General features: G+C 44.1%; 1 protein-coding gene across 6 annotated transcripts in view; it reads right to left on the reverse strand.

Annotated features, from left to right (window-relative positions):
- Nucleotides 1–25,066, reverse strand: part of B4GALNT4 (beta-1,4-N-acetyl-galactosaminyltransferase 4) — a 175,980-nt gene that overhangs the window by 30,371 nt on the left and 120,543 nt on the right. For 5 of the 6 annotated variants that reach the window (XM_081875214.1, XM_081875216.1, XM_081875218.1 and 2 more), the window contains exons 3-8: nt 22,622–22,732; nt 16,136–16,231; nt 14,683–14,773; nt 14,081–14,181; nt 10,583–10,650; nt 2,609–2,687 (exon numbers count right to left, since the gene is read on the reverse strand). In XM_081875214.1, the coding sequence (XP_081731340.1) occupies nt 2,609–2,687; nt 10,583–10,650; nt 14,081–14,181; nt 14,683–14,773; nt 16,136–16,231; nt 22,622–22,732 (546 nt within the window). Of the gene's footprint in view, nt 1–2,608; nt 2,688–10,582; nt 10,651–14,080; nt 14,182–14,682; nt 14,774–16,135; nt 16,232–22,621; nt 22,733–25,066 lie in introns of those variants that run through there. The other variant, XM_081875219.1, reaches the window with a different exon arrangement.

Here is a 25,066-nt window from a genome sequence, read left to right on the forward strand (position 1 = left end):
ATTGGGTCAAGAGCATGCAATTCTGCTGAATCGTCCTGATCCTTTTCTGGATAATGGGCAACAGTCAACTATATTTTACTTGGAGCAGGCCCAATGAAATGACTGAACATGACTAAGTTAGTTAAACTTGGTTGAATAACACCCAGTATTATTTTTAGTTGTTCTCTAACCTGCAGACAACTTGGGCAGCTGTTACTCAACAACTGCCAGGAACACAGTCATCTTAAAACATATTAGCACTTTTTCTTTCCATTTTTTTTACAGGAACATTGTATTTTCTGAGCACTCAGCCAATTTCTTTCTTTCTTTTGCTGGGAAAGTGAGAAGTGAGTGCTGTGTGGAATGAAGTTGCCCAAGTGTCACACTGTCTGGATAGTGCCTGGGTCATCAATATGATGGGTGCCTCCTCCACTGCCCAATATGTGCCATTTGGTGAACTTTTTCAATAAGTTCTATTATATTTTAACTCTTCCTTAAAAATATATATTAAAAAACCCAGCAGTCCTCATGCAGGATACACATGCAGCCATTTAAAACATCAACACAAAAGGACCCTCTTAGCCTCACCACATAATGAGCCTCCTCTACAAGCATGTTTGTGTGTTAATAAATTATTTGCAGGCCATATGCTTTATTTTATTAATTTTATTTCTATACTGCCCTTCGTCTTAGCATCACAGGGAGGTATACTTCCCCTCTCCAGCAATGAAGCACAATTACAAATTGTTTGGGAGATGCTTCTGAGCTCTCTGACATTCAGCTGAACCCTTGTTCCTTCTTTTGACTGAGGAACTGTAACATGATGTGGCTTTCTATTAAAAGGGTAAGCAAAGGGTACCTACACAAGTAGTAAAAGAAGAAAGAAAAGAAAAGGTGTTGAAAGGCTGAACCCAGCTCTTCTCTCATTCAGAGTAGGAGCAATGGGATCAGTGAACCAAACACTGATTCAGTTGACTGAACTGCCCTTCCCCCACTTGCCCATGTGCATTTGGTTATTTTAAAAGCAAAGCACAATTTTAATTTTAAAAAGCTGAAAAGCTGTTCTGGGTAAGCAAAAGTTGTTTTATAATGTCACTGACACCAGCCAATCAGAACTGTGCATACCTAGCTTCTGCTGTGAACACAACACAGGACTGGGAGGGAAGATGTTATTTTTTTAACAGATCCAAAGAGTGTGTGCACACTTCCATAGCAGGCTCACCATTCAAATTATGCATGTCCCTGAGAGGAAGCGCTTCTGTACCATCATTGTAAGGAACGCAGCCCAGGATTTTAGCAGAGGAGAGTCAAACAGCTGCTATTCAGGCTCACTGCTAATATTTCTGTAGCTAAGTAGACATACTGTTTTGCTATGTAACAGTTTGTAATGTCGAAACACGAAGTAGTTTTAATAAAGGCTGCTTCCTTTTCTCCTGCAGCAGGCTGGAGATTTATTATTGTTAATGGGGGTGCCTGGAAGGCCTCTGTAATGACTGACAAGCTTTCCAACATCGTGTAAAGTGGCAAAAGCAGTAATGTGTCAATGTTCATCTGTCTAGTTTACACACTTGCTTTTAGACAGGCCCATATGCTGTTCATTCTGCACATTTAGTACTTACGTAGACATGCTAAATAGCTGATGAGCAGGAAGAACAACCTTGCATGCGTACGTGCTTCATATCCATCAAAGCAACCAGGCGATTGGTGCATATTATTTTAAAGCAAAGATAAATCCCATCTGGTAATTTTTTTTTCATATTCCCTGCACTCTGGGTGTTACACCTGCCAGGGTGACCTAGAATCCTTTTGGCAGAGACTTCACAGCAGAGACAGGCAGCCGTTGGGAAGGAAGAGCATTTGCACTGAGTGGCTCTTCTTCCTTTTAATTTAGATGTGGGATGAATGGAGCCTCTTTAAAAAGACTAATATTTCACCTCCAGCAGCCTGCTGTGCAGCAAAGGCTTCTGTAAAGGGAACACAGCTCCTCTGAGAGGCATGAAAATGAGTCTATTTTAAAGTTTCTAGGAGATGGGAGACATTTTATCTTGAGAATAAAAGAGTTTAAGAAATTACCAGCTAGGAAGTCCCTCTCATACTCCCTTCTGGCTCTTTCCCCAGAGAAGGACACAATTAATTTTAAGGAGAAAAGACTTTTCTCTCCTCAAGCTCTGAGGAAAATGAGAAAAATGGTCTAAGGAATAATCTTCCTCCCTCCCTCTGCTTTACTGTAAAGCAGATTCAGGAAGTTTAAATGGTGGAAAACATGTTTCATTCTGCTAGCTTTGGGGGGCAAATATGTACCTTTGGGTGCCTCATGGCCAGATGCTTTTTCCTCAACTGGTAATCTGCAAACTAGTCCGGAGTTAATAAGAGCCGTTTCAAAATTGACCAGTGAAAGCTGTGCTAAAGATGTCTTTTTGACTATAAAGGCTTCTTTGACGGGGATGGAACGTTTATTTACTGTCAAGATTTTTAGTCAAGAGAGCACAAAACAGAAGGCTCCTTGGCCTTTTTTTTGGCTAAGATCAAGTGTAGGTCTGTTTCTATTTTTCAAAACAAGTTTAATATTCCTACCAGGTGCTCTGTACCTTAAAGTGGGGGGAGGCTAGAGAGGGATTTATTTACTCACACCAACTTCCACATGGTCTGAGCCACGGTCATCCTGCTTGTGGAGGAGCTCGAAGTAATAGCGCCTAGAGGAAAGGACACTGTGTGGGAAGCAAAGGAGATCATTAGAAAACAGCAAGCATACTTCCAAGGTTACATGAATTCGAGGACTGCCATGCTTTTGTCCCTGAGGAACTCTCAGCTACAGCAGATGCTGGAGGGCTGTGGAACAGAAATCTTAGGTGAATGAAACTGGTGAATGAAGCCAGTTTCCACCCACACTCTTCCACACTGACTCTTCGGCAATAAGTATTGTGTGTGCCCAGAGACAGGGGAAGGGGAAGGTAGGGTTGTGGTTCTATTTGTACTGTTCAGTTGCCATTTTCTTAGCCAATTTCCTCCTCTTTCCAGGATCTCTCAAACACCATGATCTAGCTGGAAAATGCACTCCATACCAAAGAGTGGAATTCAACAGCACACTAAGGCGATAGTTCTATCTCTGCAAGCATTTCTGCTTGCCTGATCTCCCCTCTCCTTTCCCCATGGGCTGTCCTAGGGGTTCTTCCAAACCTCCTGAGCAGCTCTGGGGAGGACACAGAGGGAGGGGAGAAAGTCCCATTGCAGGACTTTTTATGCTAACTTCTTATAGTGCAATAACTTAGCTGAATCTGGGCCAAAAGTGTGCTCACCCACCACATATCAATGCTCCAAACACAGAAAGAATTGCGAATGAGTGCGCAAAATCACCCAATGTTCCACAATGTATTTATCATGGCATCAATCACATTTTCACAGAATTAGGAGCAATTTAGCAGTGGCTGGTGTGAGGGAAAGAGGAAGAAGATGGTGTTGCAGTGGCCAAGCGCTTGAGCTGTAATCTGAAAAGTCAAGTGGTTCAAACATCATCTCAGCCACAAACATTCCAGCCCCACCTCCCCTCGGTCCCTCAACCTCAGCTCTCTCCCTGCTTTCCTTCTGAAATGTAAGGGCAACAACAACAATCTGTTTTGCAGCATGGTTGTAAGGATCACTGAATGCTAAGAGTCAAAGCCATGGTCTTTAAATCACTTGCCTGCCCTGTTTATTTTTAAAGCATGGGGTTGGGGGAAATCTGCTGTCAACATCAACTCTGATACTAGGAGTGAACTGGGATAAAAGAAAAGTGCCTGATGCAATGGACTATGGAGAAGTTACAGCTCTCCTCGCCCATAATAGTGTTATCAGTACAGACAGCAGAGTCAGGATGGGGAAGAGGAGATTGATATGGGGACAGAGAAGAGGTACCAGAGAGAGAATGGGACACAGGCATGCGTAGCACAAAGAAATTCTGCTTTCTGATTACTGGAAGCCCCACCTGCAGCCTCATTTGGCAATACAATCTGTATCACGCGTTGTCCACATAGGTCCAGTTTTTTTGCCCATTTAAGTTCAGTTATTTTCTGTACAACTAGGCAAGACTCAAGACATTTCTTCTTCCTCCCAACTGAAATCTGGATACCTTCAGATGTGAGCCAAATTCCAAACCATTCAGCAGGATTTCATATAGGACACAAACACAGAACCTCAGCACGGGAACAAAGCAAACTAGGAAGGATTCAGGAAGCATTCAGGAAACAACCATCTACATTGACAAGGAATGGAGCAAAAGGTTTAGGAATAGAACTAAAGAACAGATATGAAGAGAATGCTGCCAGCAGTTCTGGAGGCAACAGATGCCCACACCCAGTTGACAGAGGCAAGGCATTGCAGGCGCAGTTGCAGCTGAGATCCCGCTGTTCGATCACTGCTGCCTGTCAGTCCTGATCAGTGAGAGCAGAGGGCTCCTAAAATCCTTCTCACACAGGCTCTTGCTGGCTTGGTGTGCTGCATGCCACTGCTGCCATGGTAACCATATCCATCTCTCACACAGCGAGACAGAAGGCTCTTCTCTGCCTTAAGCTGCCCAAGACACCAGATACTTGGGATGCTGGGTTCATTTCACAGCACACACAAGCACCCTGGGCTGACAGACCTTTGGTACTTTTCATGCAAGAGATTGTCAAGTGCTGGGAAGAAAGTGCAGGCCAACCCCATGGGGAGAATGGAGGGGTGGTGGCTGCCAACTTCAGCTGGTGCCTGCTAACTCAGCTGCAGCCATGGTTCAGCAGAGATGTGGTGCTTCAGAAGCCTGGCGGAGAGAGTAGCTGATCCATAGAGCTGGTGGCAAAGGCAATGGGCCAGGTGGAATCTTCCTGGAAACATGGGCTTGCACAGTACACCTCAAAGACAAATAGCAAGGAGAGGGACTGCCCTAACATCAAGCAGCCGCCAAAATGGGAGGGACTAGAGTGGACTGGAAGAGCATGTGCTTTGAATGCACAAGGTCACCTCTGGCAGGAAAGCAAGAGCTCTGCCTGGAGATCCTGCTGCCAGTCAGAGTACAGTACTGGGCTTGATGGACTGTTTCCTATGTTCTCCAGGCAGTAGCCTCACACGTCTTCAGGAACTGTAAGCTTCACACCACCTCTGGAATTCAGTCACTGGCTGCAAACAGAGAGGCACGTGCAGAAACACCGAAAATTATTAGGCATGGCGCCTGAAGGGAGTTGCCTAGAAAAACTAAACACTTCTATTGCTTCTGAGAGCAGGGTGCCCATGTTTGGGAAGACACTGAAGGGTAGAAAGCATAAAATTGACTGTGGTGGTTTTCTTCATAGTTTGATTTCTGAACATTTCCAGGTTTGAATTCACTCGTCTTGATTACTATCTCTTTCCCATTGTAAACCACTAATTTCTGGTAATATTGCTGCCAGTCTTTGTGTTATGTCGCAGTTTGATTGTGTTGCTCCACTGACAAATCTTTTTCTTCTTCAACTCTCACTTCTTACTTCTAGTGTTACTGTTCTGAATTATCTGTCCCCTTTGTATTTGCTGCCAACTTGCTTTGGGATCTCTTGTTATGATCAGGTTTAATTTCTTCACCCTTCTTCCAGGGGTGGCCAGTCCCATTTTGCCACCTGACATGAATGGGAAGGTGGTTCCCCTGCCTTGCTTACCAGTCACACAGTGGCTTCCAGAAAAATCTCACCAGAAGACATCACCATCACGCAACCCTGGCGCTGGTGGTGGGAAGAGTGCCACCCTGAGGGATTTCACAGCTCAAAGCAGCTACTTCAGTCCAGGCTAGTTCATGAGCAGGCTAGTTCTGTCTTCCTCCCTCTTTTAGCTAGGCCTCAGGTTTCTTGTTCCATGACTGATCTGCATCCATTGTCTTCTGTCTTTCCATAGGCTGAAATGCTATCACTGTTAATATTTAGCATTTCACTCTTCACTTACTTCAGACTTTGAAACACTTCCCCCCAGTCATTACTTCTTAACAGTACTTCTTCTCTTCCTTTTTAATACTGATGTGTTTGTATATCAAGGAAAATGAATAAATGATCAACTTCTTGTAACAAGTTGTTTGAGTAGATGGTGCTGCTCCAGAACATGTACATAGTCTTGTCCCTTACTTTCTTCTTCTTGGAGATGAATTTGGATTGTAGGATTTTTTTAAAAAAAAACACCACCACCATATATATTTTTAAAAGCTATTTAATATACTAGGTGGCATATACTGTTGAGAATGACAATTGCAACAAAACCTCCAAGCCATGCCCAACTCTTCAGCCAAAAACAGGGTTCAGTTCTGCATATGCAGAGACAATACTGCTCAGTTTGGATCTGGCAATGGGGAGGTGTGTGGCGGTGTGTGTGTGTGTGTGTGTGTGTGTGTGTGCTTAATTAAACTCCTTCCTAGCCAGATGTGAGCAGGTCTTGCTGTTGTTTGGATTTCAGATCACAGACTTTACTCAAATGAAACAATGGGAAATGCATTCATCCTTTTTTCATCAAGATGCCTAAGCTTTGGACTTACAATACTAAAGTTCACAAGGGTGAAAAACAAGAGAGATGAAATCACCCAAATGGGACTACAGGAGAAGTCTTCTCTTTAGCCTTCTGAGTGCAGTAGCAGAGCTCTGTGAAGACTTGATACCAAAATAGCAAAGATGTGGCGCTGCTGCAGGACAGGAATGAGGTGTGACAGATGCAGTAGTGCTGTGGAACGCTTTTTTAAAACAAACAAACAAACAAACAAACAAACAAACAATCCTGTCTGTGTCACCCCTTTCATATCTTATTATGTCCCATTATCCATCAGGTAACGGAAAGAGAATCAAATCCATCTCTTTTGCCATGTGTGTGAGAGCACTGCTCTGTGTAACCAGGGTGTGTAAACCAAGAACACCAAGCCCTGCTCACCACAACTGTGGCTCAATTGGAGGAGAAGGAAGAGGAGAGGAGAATAAAATATCTCCAAAATTTCCCTTGGGAACTCCAGGACATACTCCAGGCAGGCTTTTGCTCTCCAAGCTGGCCGAGCTCCAATCAGCTGCTTCAAGGAACTGTGTGTGGCAAATGTGCCCAAACTATTCTTGCCACCACCAACAGTCCCCGCCCTTCCCTCCCACTTCCTTTCATCAGCTCCCTAATTAAATTACAGCACTGAATTGTTCCCAGCTAATCATCTGCAAGGGAATCCAAAGTATATTCACACCCCACACTGAGCGCTTTTAAATGGTAGCCCCACAGGGGTGCCAGAAATCTTGCAAGGCCTATTCATGTCTTATTCATGAGCCAACCACAACCCTTGCAGGCAACAGTCTATGTCAGCAGTTACAGGGAAACCTTGGGCTCTCCCCATCTTGATTGTTTAGAGGAGTAACAGGGAACCTGTGGTCCTCCAGATGTTCCTGGACTGCTATTGGGAGTATTTTCTTATGGCAAATCCACTGCACCATATATGGGTGCTTATCCTGACTATTTCAAAGAGATCAGTGAGGAAAATAGTTCAGTTCAATGCCTTTTAAAGCTGAAATGGGGAAACTACCTGCAGATTCACCATGCGTCTCCCACAGAGGTTCAAGAGACAAGAGATCCCTGGTTTTATTTATTTATGTCTGGTTAAGAAGACACATTTCCCATCATGCACTGGACCTTAACACTGGGCAGGCTTCAACTAACTGGTCCTGTTAGCAGAAGCCCATGCAAGGATTCTGCTAATGCAATGATGCTTCCCTCCTATCTTCCCCTGTGCCCCTGGAATTGGCTTGTGCACGGGGGGGGGGGGGGGGATCCCTAGAACAGCACATGGGGGGGAGGGAAGGGGAGATTGTTGTATCAATGCAATCAAAATGCTTGCACTGATGAAGTGATCCTCTTAGCGCTATACTGAATTTCTCCCACTAAACAGTACTATAACACTGATCGGTAGTGACAGAGATCACATTGACTAGTTCTGCTGAGGGGCAGGCATGGCACTTAAGCTGGAAAAATCTGCCAATGTGCCCAGTACTGAGGCTTGGTTTGGGCCCCTCTGTTCTCAGAGCAGGTGTTTGTCCATTCATATTCCTCCCATCCAGCCCCTTTTTTGCATTTGGACAGCTTCCCTCATTTCTTTCTTCCAGCAGCTGGGGGAAGCAATAAGCATTCAGCACACATCTCCACTATTATTCCAGATCTCTTCATGTCCTGACCCTAGCAAGAAAACTCTGCATGCCCTGCTCTTCACATTTGTCCTTCTGCCAATCTGAGGGCATGGCACACAGGATACATCACAGAGAAACAAGAGGCGATGCCAAAATGTTTGCAAATATATTTATACAGGGCACATGACAACAGCCCTTGGGCCACCACCGGCAAGGGAGCAGTTCATAACCTTGAGCAGCCTTTCCCAGCGGCCTCCTTCAGCACCACCATCGCAAGCTCTGCTCACAACACGGGAGCTGCCTGCTGAATAAAGTCTCTTTCCCGGTGTAGGGCAAAAGGGCCTCTGTCTCTGCAGCCATTCGTTGTGAATGAACAGAACAAGTAAGAGGTATGCAGAGTGGACAAGGAAAAACTGCAGAATGCCATGGAAGTTCCTGCTCAGCAGCGGACTGATAGCACAGGCAAAGAGAGGCCCAGACGAGAGCTGCCAGCTCCATCCAGGGCTGTGTCGAAGAGAGAGAGGCAAAGAAACAGGAAGGGGGAGCTGACAGGCACCAAATCTAGACAGGAAGTACCTTCAGACCAACAAGCCTGGAAATAGGACAAAGAGGAGGAGGAGTGGAAAGGAGCGTTGTTACGGGAAAAGAAAGATGCAAAGAGATGGGAAATGAGGAGGGAGGGAGAGAGAGAGAGAGAGAGAGAGAGAGAGAGAGAGAGAGAGCGCAAAAGGCTCATGGAGAAGCAAGTTTACAGAAACAATTATGCATTTCCCACCTTAGATTGCCCTGCGGGAGAGTAGGCCTTGGGACTGGGAGACCTGGACTCACTTGCTGCCAAGAACTCACTGTGTGGCCTTGAACAAGTCACCATCTCTCAGCTTCCATTTGAGAACTGGAGAAGTATCTACCACACAGGGTTGTTCTAAGTAGCAAGTGCTATATGAAGCAGGAGTAGCTAACCCGTGATTTCTGGTGGCCTGCAAAACCCCAATCATTTGCCTCCACTATTTTCAACTGAGTGTTTTTGGGCAGCAGGTGGCACTATTGTGCCCCACCATTGGGAGAGGTCTCTGCTGATCTGATATGCAGGGATGGGAGGCATCACGTCTTTTTACCTTTAGAAGAGGACCCCTTCTCCGTCCAGTACTGCACCATTCTTATAAAGTTATTGCCATTGTTGGAAGGCTTTAGAGAGGAAAAGAAACAGGAAGAAGCATTCCTTCCAGTTTCCTGTCTAAGGACCTTCTACCAATAGTGCCATACCACAGAGAGAAGGGGCTTTGTTCCTCCTCCCAAGGGGAGAAGATTATCCCAGGGCGGGCACTGCCCTAGAGAGCATAAACACTGCTGAGTGTGTCTATGTGTGTAAACTGATTGTCCTACCCTTTGCGCTGCATGAGTGTATGCATGTGTGTGAAATGGGCTTGGTGGGCATGCAGATTTTGAGGGAGTGGGAAAGCGCTCAAAGGGGCCCTTGAGCCACAGAAGGTTAGCCACCCTGATATAAAGGATAAAGAAGAGAAGAATGGTGGTTTCTGACTTGGCTGTTCCATGCCCTTCAATACTCTCTGGATGTCTTGTTTCTGCACCATTGTAGTGAATGAGACACAAAATCTAGCTAGACCAGTTTACACTGGCGTTAACTGTACCAAGGTTTTGACAAAGTGCCCTGTGTAGTAAGGCAACCCTGCATGCTTCACCAGCAGAACATAAGCTTCTCTTCTTTTTATATCTCTCCAACAATGAAGCATATACAAGATGTTGAGATCTAAGTAACATATGCTCACTTGCTAAAATGGAAAAAAACCACCACTTTCTAAAAACATGCACAATTTCATAAGATACACTTGCAATTGTATAAAAATATTAGTAACACCTCTTTGTTTAAATATATTATCATACCTACTAGATATGGTTCAATATTCTGTTTCCAGCATGGGTGAGCCAGCTGCTTCTGGGAGCAAACTGGCAATAGGCCTCCCCAGAAGCTGGTATACTATTTGTGAACATGGAATTTCATAGCTAAAAACCATTGAGAGATGGTCAATTTTTTTTTTAAGTGATCTAAGCTAGTGGCCACCATTCCATCTTGTGGCTGTGAGTTCCATATGTTAGTTGTGTGTGATCTATGGCTTCAGCAGTATACCGTGGATGGCTCTGGAGAGGGCATTCTCACACCACATTTAAGATCAGATGCTGGGGGATATGGGCAAGTGTTTGCTAGCATTACATCTCACATGCTCACAGCCCAGAGCGGCTGGGGGAACCCAGTCAGATGGATCACACACACACACACACACACACACACACACGCATACACATGCGCACACACACACACACACACACGTTTACAATAAAATATGGACATGGTGTAGGCATATGTAGGTTGTGTACACACTATACCTTTTAAGCACATTCAAAGTACCTTCACGTGTGTGCGCAGCCTTAGCTGCCTAGAATGAGCAAAAGGACAGGGTAGCAACACCTACCGAATTGGCTTGGAAACTTGTGAGCTGAATTTTGTGAACTCTCCTGGGGCAGTCCACTCAGAGCCCAGCTAAAGAAGAAAAGGAGAAAGAATGTGAATATGGGGCCAAATTCAATCTTTGATCAAAGGCCAAAACCAATACCAAAAAACTAGAAGAAAATTAGGAATGGCACTGGCTGAGGTTGATTAGAACATCACAATACACATGGTTTTTGAGTACATTTCAGGGGAATAGCTTGAAGCTGATTCACAGCAACCATGACTAATTTCCTAAGCAAATAAATGGGAAAAGCCCTTCATATAATGCTGTCATAATTCAACTGGTAGACTTTTCTTCCTGTCACTGTGTGATTTTATTTACAACCTTCTAGTTTGTGTCTAATCTGGTCTGTTTTATATCTAGTGCTACAAAGCGCTTATAAAAATCAGATCACTAAGGTTTTCCTAAACAATTAATATCAGCCACACAAAACCCGAGCCACTAGATCAAATGAGAATCCCTTCCATCTGGTCACCTCTGAGTTAATTGATATAAGGAAAAACAAGCTTTGTCTCACAGTGTGGTCTGCCTGACTAGTCAGCTCTGTAATGGGTAGGTTAAAAGGCGTTGCCACAGTCCTGCAGGGCTTGTACCTTTCTATTGCAAATGTACAAGATTCAGCACTGGCCTTTAAGCTTTCATTAAAAATGCACGAAAGGGAGTGAGCTACAGCTGTCCGGGGACCTGCAGCATTGAATTTCTTGACTGTGCATGCTGAAGATTTAATTTTGTTTACTTTTATTTGTTAGCAGAACAATCAAATGGTGAAACAAATTTCCAATCTTTGCTTGGCAACAGCTTTACCCACCAGTGGCTTGAGAGACTCACTGCGGACTATAGATCTATTTGGAATAGCCTGACAGTGCCAAACCTTTCAGAAATACTGAGGCAGCCTTTGAAGTATACTGGGACGGGCACTGCTAAAACGTTCGGAGAAAAAGGGAGCAGTTGTGAAACTGGTAGAATTTCAAATGGAAGGTTAGACACTCATCATCTTGAAGACAAAACAAATAAAATCTTTTGGCTGGCTTGATTTCTGATACCGTGCTATTTTTTAATTTTATTGCATTTGGATTTTTTCTTTTCTTTGATGCGGTATGTAACACGACTATATTCTGTGCTGCATCATAATTTCTATTGGGGAGTGTTTCTTTTGTTGCATATGTGTTGTTTGACTTATATGTTTCTTTTGTTGCATATGTGTTGTTTGACTTATATGTTTTGACTTATATGAAGAAAAGCATTTTTTAAGGGGGAAGGGGAAACTGGCAATAGCAGTGGGGCAGTGATGAAAGTAAGGAGTTGTATGGGTGAGGTGACAGATCAGGGCAGCAGGCCCGTGCCTTCAAATGTGTGAGAGTGTGTGTGAGAGAGAGGGGACGGGGAGAGATTTAAACTGCCAAGGGGGCACATAGGAGTGGAGGGTATTGGTTCCTTCCCTCCTCACTTCATTCTTACAGTTCATCTGACAGGATCTTTTCCTCCCTGCCCCCATGCTGATGCTGGAAATGAACTTGGCTAGGATATAAACACTAGTTGAAAAGAGGGGAAAGTGGCAGTTGTGAGAACAGCATTTAACACAGATACCCACTTTGAGACTTAATTAGCATTCCACCCCTAGGCTTTAGAGCAGACATAGGTCTGCAACCGTCATGCATTAGGTAAAGGTAAAGGTACCCCTGACCATTAGGTCCAGTCGTAGATGACTCTGGGGTTATGTGCTCATCTCGCTCTATAGGCTGAGGGAGCCAGCGTTTGACCGCAGACAGCTTCCGGGTCATGTGGCCAGCATGACTAAGCCGCTTCTGGCAAACCAGAGCAGCGCACGGAAACACCGTTTACCTTCCTGCCGAAGCAGTACCTATTTATCTACTTGCACTTGACGTGCTTTTGAACTGCTAGGTTGGCAGGAGCTGGGACCGAACAACAGGAGCTCATCCTGTTGCAGGGATTCGAACTGCCGACCTTCCGATCGGCAAGCCCTAGGCTCTGTGGTTTAGATCACAGCACATTGGTTGGGCCTAAAACCTATAAGTAATGGGGCCACCATTTTCAAGTTGTGTGTGAGAGGTCTTGGGTTCAAAACACAGACAGGCCTGTTGGAGTGGTGATATACCTTTAAAACATAATATGAAACACAATTATTCCAGTAGTTATTAGCTATAAACCCCTAAAATGATATCCTCCAACACTTCAGTGATGAAAACAATCCTGTTTGTGTTGGAGTGAAACTAGGGGCAGAGTCTGGGAAACCAGCAGAATGGACGGATTCATTACTATCAGATTCATTGCTTGCATGACACGCAGAGACATATACAATATATACAACTGCAACCACCCTAGTCAAAGGTCTAACCCCGCTAATCTGAAATCTGCGCCAATTCCTTATCACCTCCTGCATGCTGTTAGCATTGAACACAAGGGCAACAGTAACACTAAGCAAGTGGTGCCCTGAGGCCACAATCATACTTTGCTATCTCTGTCAAAGAAATTGATTTTGCTGAATGGCCTTAGAAATGGGACTCGCCTGAGTATCTGCATCATCTCTCTATCCATGGTCTCTGGTTATATATGGCACAGGAATGCAGTTTCTCCCTGGGCACAGGAAATCTCAAGCTCCGGAGCAGAACCAGAGGGAAACTCTAACAACATGGGCGAAGAAACACTTGCTGAGTTGCTTTCGAGCATTTTAAAGACATTGCACCGGAGGGAAGACTTAAACAGAAATTTGAAATACTGCCGATCTCTCCACCTGACAATACTTTCATTAGTTCCTAGCTGTGCTCCTTAGCCTGTTTCTTCCCAACATAGCAAAGCTTTCACGGTATGAGCCAAGTTTAATGTTTTAAATCCAAACCATTTTGCCGGCTATCAAACGGCAAAGTGCATTGCTCACCCCTTATATGGCAAAAAGGGCTCCTTATTTCCATAATTTCTCCATTTGCTAACGTGGCTGTGGAACAGGCTCTCTCTGCAGCCACCGTGGAAATAAGAGCTTTACCTTCCCATTCAGAACAAAGCAGAGAAATATCTGCCACATCTGTGCACAGGCTTAACCTTGAAATCAGTGTTACTGAGCGAACCAGGTGTAAGGCTCAGGTTGTGAGCCACAGCTGCATAAAAACATTACTATCGAAACACAACAGCATTTAGAACAGACTCATATACACGCGTATTTGTGTTTTGTGTTATAATAGGTCCAGGTTTTAATTATGCAGCCTCCAGATGTAAGAATCACAGCTGAGTTGGCTTGAGGTTTATATGGCTCCCAGTGGCAATACTACTGGCTACATTTACATTTAACTATCCCAGCAAGGAACCAGGGAGATGACGCCAGATGGCATTGCTTGTAAGAAGACAGCAAGAAGCACATCTCTCCATGGAAAGATGCTACAATGCCACTATTGGCCTTCCTATTACAATGTGATAAGCTAAGAGAAAGCGAAAAATGGATCCCACCTTGCCCACAAATGCCACCAGACGGGCATTGGCTGGAGTCTCGTCAGGACTGAGCCAAAATTCAGAGTTGTCATCTGAAGCTACAGAAAACTGGAAGTCCCCTACAAGGCAAAGAAGAAAAATTGAGCTGCAGGGTGGGCTGCAGGAGCAGGTGAGAGCAGGAGGCTTGAGCAATAAGGATTCCATGTGGTGGTGAGCTGGGCATGTTGTGGCTGAGAGAGACAAGCCTTTTCAAGTCAATGTGTCAAATGTCTACTGAATGCTGTGGTTTGGGACTCAAGAGCCCCTGGAATGATGCTTGGTCACTGATGGGTGGATGTGGGGAAGGGGGACAGAGAGATGGTAGTTTCTGAACTTCTCTAGTCTGAGATACATTTGGAGGCGTTCTGATGGCATGAAGCCTCTTGACCTAGAAAGGAGCAACGGAGAGCGGGTCCCTCTGCAGTTTCCCATAACTCCCACTGTGAGAGATTAGGAGCAGGGGCAACAATATGCATATGGTTTTCTTTAAGGCAAAGGTATCTCTGAGTGGGAAGAAGGTGAGATCTCAGCAATGAAGCACAGCTTTGCAGACAGAGTTAAGGGTTGCTAATTCAGCTCACCATCTTTGAAGGGATGGATGTACCCAAATATACGGAGGCCGTAATTTTTCCATTTGGGTGACACAGCCAACTTTTTCACTGTTGTGCGGGTCTAAGAGCCAGAAGAAAAGAGGAAGAAAGCATTTGAATGTAATATTCCACAACACAGGCCTTGAGCAAATGTATGCTATATTCATTTGTTCATTATTTATCAAACCCTTCATCAGTTCTATTGTTACAAGTGCAGGTTACACCTTAGCACACTATCAAACCATACAATAAAAGACTTGGTTTTTTTTAAAAAAATAAAAAAATAATTTTTATTAAAGATTTTCATGATTTACAAAAGTACAGGCATTGTCTCTTTTTTCAGGTTGTGTTTTTTTATAGATCAATTACATTTGTTGTGAGACATTAGTGTTGTATGCAGTATAAGGTTAGGGAAGAAGGGGGAGAGAGAGGGAGGTTGGGGTGGTAAAACTTATATCCTTTTACTTAGTGTATGTGTGGTGTTTTGTATCAACATCCCTTCTCTTTCTATTCACTTATTATATTTCCTTGGTAGTGCTGGAGAGGTGGAGGGGGGCCTAGGGCATGGTTGGTTATCTTTAGTGGCTACAGTGAGATTTGTTTTTCATGTGTGAAGGGGGAGGGGGATTGTTGGGTCAAGTTAGCCATATTGATTTGTATGCTGTCAGTGGATTCTTGTTGTTGTCTACAGTAAAAGTTTAAATAACTAAAGCGTCAGCCAAAATATATCAAACAGCAATACAATAACAAGCTGGTAGACCCACCACTAGTCAGCATTTACTCAGCTCCCTGCAAAAACCTGGCTCAAAAGATATCAAAATATCTTGTGAACATGCTTACACACTGGAAAACAGAGAATAATTTATATTTGCCAAGCCTCCTCTTCAAATTCCTCCTCCTGCTCAAGTGTCTTTTGGGGAGATTCATTCGGAAGTTCCATGTGTAGCATGAGCCCTTAGGAGATGGATCATCATAGGAGTAATGCATTGACAGTGTCTTGCATGGAAGTAAGTCAGCCTCCTTGATTTTGTCTGTCTTAAAGCTGGGGCAGGCACAAGGATGTGAACATGGGAATGGGATACCATAGCCCAGAGGCAGTCAACATGGTGCCCTCCAAATCTTGCTGGGACTCCAATTCCCATCAGCCTCACTCAGCATTGCCCAATGGTCAGGGATGATGGGAGTTGCAGTCCAGCAACATAAGGAGCACACCTCATTGGATAAACCTTACCATACCTGATACTGGCCTGCTGAAATCAAAGGAACTACACTTGTGGATTTCATTAGCACTTAGATCAAGTCAAATACCCTTGTTACTAGTAAATGGAAATTTACTGCAACAGTGGCTACGGATATTTACTACACAAAGAGAGTAACAGAAACCTCCCTCCTGGAGGTTATGCTGGAACTGGCCTCTTCGTCTTGCAGAATCACTTGTACTTACATGTGGATAGAGGGGGAAATGCAGGTTCTTCCTTAGGTGCCCAACAGCTCCTCCACACCAGTCTTCAAATACATGCAGGTTTGCTTTCCCTTTGTACTGCAGAAGAACAACATTTAGGCTATACACAAGCTCTCCGAGGCAATTCCGTGTGGGTGGGTGTATGCCTGTGTGTGTGTATGTGTGTGACAGAGAGAGAATATAAACATTACATAGTGCAACACAATCCTGAATGGTGACAGGAGCCCTGAAAGACTATCGCAGTATTGCAATACCTCCTTCTTCTGGTGGTGCCAGGTATACACCTAAGGCCTGCTGCAGACATGGGTAGGCCAGGTGAGCCTCTGGAATATTGAGGGGGCCCAGCCCCCTCCTTGAAAATTTTAGGGGGGCCATCAGCCCCCCCCGACCCCCCCTCTGGGTCCAGGAGTCTTTCCAATCCTACCTGAAAATGCCAGGGATTGAATCTCGGACCTCTTGCATGGGACCTCCTGCTCTGCCACTGACTTTTGGTCCTTTCCCTGTTGACTGCTGCTGGCGCACCAGTGTTCCTCACAGCAAAGATGGATCTTCATCTTTCAACATTTGTGTACCAGAGCTTGGGAACCCTAACAGGTCCATGAAGCAAACTTGTCTAAAGGTGTGGATATATCATCCACATGGATGTGTTTACTGCAGTGAACACCAGTGTCATAAGCGATGTGCCGGGAGCAAAAATACTTTAACCTGTCTTAAACAAGAGGAATAGGAAGAATCTACAAAGCCTTTGTGAAAATATAAATTTATCTTTGCTTCACCCCAAAATCATAAACTCTGAGCTCAAGCTACTCGAGTCTCTTCTTCCCTATTTCTAGCTCCCTACCATTTTTAAAAATATAACATGCATATAGCAAAACATAGCTATCACAAAATTAAAAGTAAAATAATGTGGGCTAACAACACTAACAAAAATGTAATCAAAAATAAAATAAAACATTTTCAAAAGACATTCTGATACTTGTGATTTACGTTAGCAATAGAGAGGACATTTGACACATAATGAGCAACAGATCTCTATTCTTCAAGCACTGAAATGTAAGACGCAATAGAATCCTGTTATGCAGTTAATGTACTGGCTAGGTTAGCAAATTCCATTACTTTTCTGAGTCATTACTTTCCTTGTGTTTGGCTGTTGCCTTCCAATTTTTGCACAGAGCTGTCCCACTGCAGTTAACACATCCCTTTTTAACATAGCTGGAGGTGATGTATGGTGGATTCTGATACTAATTTACATCACATACCTCAGTAGCAACTTCTATTGCTATCCCACCTACCCTCACACCACCCTCAAGAAAAACCAGAGGCCCAACTCATGCAGTGTGAGCCCAAGCTCTTCAATTACAGCTACCATTTTGGGCTCAGACTAGACAGCTCAGACAACTGGATGAAGAGTCTCCTATTTGGTAGAGCAGTATATGCAGCATCCATTGAACCAGCTGTTTATTTAGGGCCAGTATGGAGATCTGGCTCAATGCAATGAAGGACATCAAGGTCTCTGTTCCCATTCAAGCATGGGGTGATGTTACCTATTACTCCTTAAACATCCTGTGTTGTGTACATACTTGTGGCATAATCAGCACAATAGAAGCCAGCTCAATGATGGTGATTAGTCACACTGATAAATGCAGAGGACCTTAACTGAATTAAAAAGATAGGGAGGCATTTACTGGGTAGGCACAATTGGGATGAAATTTCAGAAGGTAAAAACTCCTTTCCAGAATTACTTCTCTCCTGTTTCAAACCACTCAGGCGCTTAATTCCTCACAGTCAAGGTATCAGCCAGAATTTGGAACAATAACTGCTTCATTCTACAAACAACAGCCACACTCTTGACAGTAGCCATGCCTTGTCCATATCTGTGTCAGGAATACAATACAGGTACTAAAATGTAATTTATGGCCATGTCATATCAAATGCATCAGCTGTGGCTCTTTCAACAATGATTGCTAATTAGTCCATATCCCCTTTCTATGAAAACGCTTTCCTAGATTTAGCTATATCCAGCCCACATAACTGTCCCGGGGATGATGCCCATCTCCCAATAGCCCCCACCCCAAGCTTTTGTATTTAAAACAGCATGCACCACATATTGCCATATCACACTGGCTCATTTTGCATGCAATGCTAAGCCAGAACATGGCTAAGCATACATGTGTGCAAAGTGAAAACCACAGCCACTTCTCTTCAAGTTCTTTGGCTGCTTTGCTACCTGCAGCCAAGCCATGGGCAAACCCAGGCTTGTGGTATGTCTCTACCCAACAAACCACAAGTAGTAAGCTAAGGACAAACAGTGGCTACAGCTCATGGTTTGTTTGGAGCGAGACAAACCATGAACCTAGGTCTCTACCTAATGCTAACCCAAACCATGGCTCTGCTCTGTAGCAAAGTGACTGCCATTTTCGCTCTGTGCACCTGCACATGAAGCATGCATTTATGGGAGTGCTACAAAGGGCTGTGCCACCTCAGAAGGCTCATGTGTCATGTGTGAAGGAGGCCAATATAAACATGTTGTTGTTGTTTAGTCGGGTCTGACTCTTCGTGACCCCATGGACCAGAGCACGCCAGGCACTCCTGTCTAAGCTGGTTTTAAAGCTCTTTCTTATGGCATCCTCAAAGACTCGTGAGAACCATAGCTTTGTTAGAATGTTGAGAATTCACTGTTAGAGAATATTAGCCCCACCCACCCACAAATCTATGATTCCCAGGATTTCTTGGGGGTGGAGATCTGTGGCATTTTAATTGGTTTAATTTTGTAGTGAAGAGATGCCCCAGTTCTGGCAGGCTGCTCTTCTTTTGCCCGTATCTGTCTCTCATTATTTCTTAATTTCTTTCTCATTATTTTTTTTCAGCCCTCTGAGGCTTATTCTAGTGGTTAAGCACAATCATCTAATTAATTGACTTCATACGCTCAATATACTTATTTCCCCCCCATTATTACTATTGGCCACCCTTTCAGCAGGGCAAAGCATAACATGGGACTGGTTCACAGAACATGGTAGTGTAATGAATATATAGAAATACACTTGCAGTGCAGCCATTTCTTAATGAAAAGGTTCTCTCTTGGATGCCAGGCTTTCTAGACTGCTCTGAGATGTTCACGGAACATTGGAAGCTGTCTTATACAGAGTCAGAACATTGGTCCATCTAGCTCAGGAGTGTTTACACCAACTGGCAGGTGATCTTCCTGGGTTTCAGACAGTTCCCAGCTCTACCTGGAGATGCTAGGAATGGAACCTAGGACCTTCTGCACTCAAAACAGTTGCTCTTCCATTGAGCTGTGGCCCTTCCTCCAAACACTTTGCTCTGCCTCTGATCAAGCAACATATTCTGTGCACATTCCATGCACATTTGCAATACTCATGTACAAAGTACAATGAAGGAATAATTAGGGGAACACAAGATACAAAGAAGGGTAAAAGGCAGTTTGGGGCCTTTATTCATGAACAGGTCTACTACTGAGTAGCTATGCCATCCTGCTGCTTGAAACTATAGGCTGGAGCCCTTACAAGTAAAGTGTAATTGTGGGCAAACTAATTTACCTATGGAAATGCAAGTTGGTACACATGTTTGTGTGCATCCAATGGAGGGGTATTATTGGGTTGTTTTTATTTTGATTATCTATTTTGTGGTTTTATATTTTGATTTTGTTCTGTGAACCGCCCTGAGACCTTTGGGTATAGGGCGATATATAAATTCAATAAGTACAATAATAAATAATAAATAGTATGTCAGGGGAAGGCTAATGCTAGAAACCTTCTCTGTTTTTACAAACACAAGGAGAATTTAATACAGGGGCATTGTCGAATAAATGATCTCTTGTGTGCCTTCTGAGGTGGCTCAGTCCTTTCTACCAGTAGGACTAGACAGTCACATATGCATGTGTCATTTGATGTCTCAAGCCTGACATGAATAGCAAATGCTGAGATCAGGAATGGCTCCTTGCTGTGTAGACTATGTTTCAAACCATCTAGCACAATTGTGGTGGCACAGATAAGCCACAATTTTGGTATGGGCTACTTCACAGCACCATCTGCAGGTATCAGTAACCCAGCAGCAACTGTTTAGGCATCCATTTACAGATATCCACCTGAGAGATACAGAGCAAGGTCATACTCCAGCCTCTTAAGGAGGGACCATGTGAGCCAAAACTCTTCAGTTCCTGTAACAGGCCTATAGTTCTACCATTTTAAAATTGTAGGTTTCTATCCTACCCCATAATTACCTTCCATGGCAATTCACAACAATAAAGCATACATAATCCCACAACAACTAAAACATTTAAATTTCTAACTTATGGAACAATATAATCAAGTCATCTTAAATGAGTCAGTTTCCTCAAGTATGTGCCTGGTGAAGTACAAAGGTCTTGATCAGCCTTCCCCAACCTGGTGCCCTCCGGATGTTGTTAAGACTACAACTCCCATCAGCCCAAGCCAGCACGTCCAATGGTCAAGAATGTAGTCCAGTTGGAATGAAGTAATGTGGTTTTAGCAGAAATGATATAAAGGATTAGGTTAAGCCCTGTTTCTTGTAGAAATCAAAGGTAACAAAGTGTTTTCTCTCTAGATGACTGTGGTGAACGTGGAACATCATACGGGATAGGAGTTTCTCGGGTATTCTAAGCCCAGTCAGTATACAGAGCTAGCTATGGCCGGAGAGCCCTTTTCCAACCTTGCTCTATACTCCTGGCAAAGAAATTCTGCGGCAACCACAAACTTTCCCTATACAGCATGGGACTGCTAACACTGGACTCCAAAAATTCTGGCATCTCATGCAGTGTCAACACCAGAGAGGTTGGGGGGGGGGCTACAGTAAACATTTCATCATTATGAGGATAAGATGCAAACTTCTCTATAGTAACTTCTGAGCCTACAGCTTTCTGAGATGCTAACAAGGGCCCGCTCCTCTTCTAATAGCAATACTCTCTTAATCTTCCTCTCCATAATCACAACAGAGTCCTCATTCAAACAGTGATTAATGACCACCCTCGCTTCCTAGATTCAAGTCTGTGGATCAAAATCTGGCACATCTCAGCTGCTGCTCCCTCTGGGCATTGTTGTGCGCTTCAAATGGAGGGCTGGATCATCAGCTGGTGCAGATGTGCCACTTTAGTGAAGTCAATGGTGCTTAACTAATCCACAGGAGCTGAAGAAAACAGAAGCTGCTGGGAAGGATATCATGAGAGGGGGAGGGATTTCCCTTCCAATGGGGCAGCTGAAGAAGGCACCATGCAGCCCCCCAACTGGTAGGCATTGCACCACCAGTCTGTAGTAAACGATCTTCCCCACAGCCATCAGGGAACCTTCTTTGGAAAGAGAGGCTAAACGTTTTAGGATTGACTACTCAATAGGTGTCATGTACATCAGGGTTGCTATTTTGCACAAAGCTACTGAGGATGCTGACCAGCCTCCCGTGAAACCTCGCAGATAATGAGACCTAACCACTTGACAAATCAACGAACAAAGCCCATTATGTGCCACAGCATGTCCCAGACTTCTTTTGCCTGGCTGCTGATGGTGCTTACTGATCTGTGGGATTTGCTCATTTGCGATGCAACTCCCAGGTCTGGCTCTGTGATCAAACTGCATCCTCCTCCCATAAGCATCACTCAGCACCTACCCTCTCGGGCATCTCAGTGCATCCCACTAACAACAGCTTCCCTGCCACAGTTCTTCGGGACCTTCCTGATGCTTTTCATGGTGGCAGGCAGAATGATGGCTGAATAATGCATGAGTGCATTAAGCAGGCAGATGCCCAGACGCAGGTGTCAGTCAATCCAGGCTGGGCTTTACCCTGAACTGACAAAAGTAAAACAGTGCTGGGAAATCAGTGTGAAATGGGCTGGACCAAATGTGATGGAGCAGGATGGAGTGAATGCACACTGGCCTCTGATCTGCCTTGGATGCCTGGTCTAATTATGTGTGTCTGTAATTTTCTCTGCATCAATATCTAAAAACTGTGTTCAGTTGTTATTAGTGTGCAGTTCAAGAAGGGTTCAAATACTGTAAGAGAGGAATTGCTGGCTGGTATCTCAAGCTTTATTATTAGGTTTCATAAAATCATATGACACAAGTAGACCTTATGGGTCATCTACTCACATCTCCTGGCCTGAGACAGATGGCCTCTGCTTAAAGCATCCTTTGTAGGTGCACTATTTTGGAGGACAAAGTAGGAGTGAAGCGAAAGGCCACAATCCATTGTGAAACTATTCCTTGAAGCATCACTGAAATGAACAGGAACTGGGCAAGAGGGTCAGTACTGCTCTTACACAGTTATTCATTTCACTGGGACTTAATTAAGGCTATTAATCAGAATTGTGCCCAATGATTTGACCTTTGCACACAGCTGGTAACTGCACAATTAGTATCATTTTCCAAACTTCCCCTGTGCAAACCACCCCGCCTCTCCAGATTACCTCCCTTCCTTGAAAATGTGCTTTGTTCAGCTTACCTGCTCGCTCCAGGGCAGAACATGTCTGGTTACGTTTGGCTTTGGGGGTCTTCCAGCTCTGTCAAGGCCATGTCTTTTTGAAAACCAACCATCAACCCCTTGCTCTTCAGTCTGTAAGAAGGGAGGAGGAGGAAGAGAAGCAACAACAGCAAATTCAGCACCAAGTGGGATGAATCCCATAAAGGGCCAAGGTGAGAGAACAAAACGGAAAGTACTAATGTCATTTCTATTATTAGCTATTGCCAGCGCAACATGCTCTCTGCTTGACAGGATCAATTATCTGCAGCACTAAATTGTTTGGCTTCATGGAAGTCACCTCAGCACCCGGTGTAGGAGTTCATGCATTAATGTCATACGGAAATCATCATTCTCCTCCAAAGTAGAATCTTGCAATTAATTGAAATTACCTCAGTTCACAGTGTAGGGACAGGGAAGTTGCAGGGGTGGGTGGGGGGTATTATATCCAGAAACAAAGAGGAGGAGGAAAAAATCATTTTGAGCACCTTTACCATAAGAACATATAGGAAGAACCCTGTTGGCTCAGGAGAATGGCCCATCTAGTCCAGCAACCTGATCTGAGAGGTCAACCAAGCTGCCTGTTGGGAAGCACCCAAGCAGGACCTGTGTGCAATAGCACTCTGCCCACCTATAATTCCCAGCAAGTGGTATTTAAGAGGCATACTGCCTCTAACAGTAGAGGAGCAGCATAGCCATTGTGGCTAGTAGCCCACCCAGGTTAGTAGTACCTCATGTGCATTTGGTTAGAACCCTATCAGGACCTCCCACAGATTCTGCATCAAAGGAATTTCTTAGGAGGATGAGTGAGATATAACAAATGGAATCGCACACTAGTCAAAGGATAAGTAGTATTTGCAGTTTCTTTTTTATGCCTGTGACATGAAACTGACCTCACCTCCCCACTCCAAATTCAACAGCCCTGTTTAGGGAAGTTTTTAATGTTTGATGTTTTATTGTATTTTTAATATTTTGTTGGAAGCCGCCCAGAGTGGTTGGGGAAACCCAGCCAGATGTGCGGGGTATATTATTATTATTATTATTATTACTACTACTACTACTACTACTACTACTACTACATGGAGAGGCAAGGTATGTTTAGAGTCAACACAGAGTATTTCCATAAAATCAATGGGACTTGCTTTTGAATAAACATGCAAAACCTTGTGTTTTGAATGAACATGCAAAATCTGTGATGCTAAGTTTAATTATTTGGAAGTAAATGTCTCCTTGATACAATGGAACTTACTTCCAAATGTTTATAGTTGGGTTTTAAAGCTATTTCTTATGCAGTTCTTACATTTCCAGTGAGTAGACTATTGCTGGCTAGGATATACCCTTGATGAACCCCCCCCCCCCGCCCCCGGATATCTTCTGCTTTACTGAGTGCATGTAATAACACTCCCAAGTGGTGTGTTACAAGCAGGATGGTGTTAACTGACTGGCGCTGCTTCCTATCTTGCAAGACTGTCTCCACTTTCTCACCAGGACACAGCTCATACCTGATCCTATCTCACAAAGAATCTAAAATCTAGTTTCTGAACTTCAGGGACAAACAGAGCGGAGGTGCTTCAAAATGTGAAGAGATCCCAGGGTGGCTTCAGGACAAGAGCAAAGAGAATATAACACGGCAGAATGTGACTCACCATGGAAAATGAACAATATCCATTCTGAAGACAAGAGACAAAATATAGGTGCACACATGTAGCACTGATACATAAAAGACACCATTGAAAAAATAAAAAAATTCAGGAAAAAAGACTTGGAGAATGTATGTGGAAAGTGTGCAAGAGAAGAGGAGATATTATGGGGTGCCCTCTGACTCTTTGGGGCCTATTTGCATGCGGAGGCAGGCAGGAAATGACTTGGGCCTGCCCCAATCAGGTTGTGCCATCCAGTCCTCATTATACAGAGACGAATTACTCAGCCGATTAGGGTACTCAAAGGAGGAAACAAAAGCCTTAGCCTGTGATAAATGACTCCTTGTCAAACTCCTAGTCTGGCAGAATTAATTCTCAGCCAGCTGCAACTAGTGAAGAGTAGAGGAAGCATAAACCACCTCTGAGGCTTGAGATCAGCAGGGTATCTCTCACCTCTTCCCCAGACCCCCCCTGTGGGCAGCCCACACCAGCTTAAGAATGGAAGCACATTAATACTTATCTGTATTCCGGGCACTTTACAACTGGCTCTGACTAGCCAGCCATTCATCTCCATCCCAAAGATGAGAATGGTCCCTAAATTACTAAAAAAATCTGGGTGTGGGTGTACATAGAGATGTTTGGCTTATCATGCAGTCAGAGGCTAAAGGTAGAAGGATATCCATATGAACAGAACCGCAGCAAAGAAAGTTTCGACATAGCCAGCACATAGTAGTGACTATTTGATCTCACTCCAAGTCTAAATTTTGAGCTTTGTAGGCTTGGGTGGTGA

Source organism: Podarcis erhardii (genome assembly GCF_964252035.2).
Source record: "Podarcis erhardii genome assembly, chromosome: 1".
Classification (NCBI taxonomy): domain Eukaryota; kingdom Metazoa; phylum Chordata; class Lepidosauria; order Squamata; family Lacertidae; genus Podarcis; species Podarcis erhardii.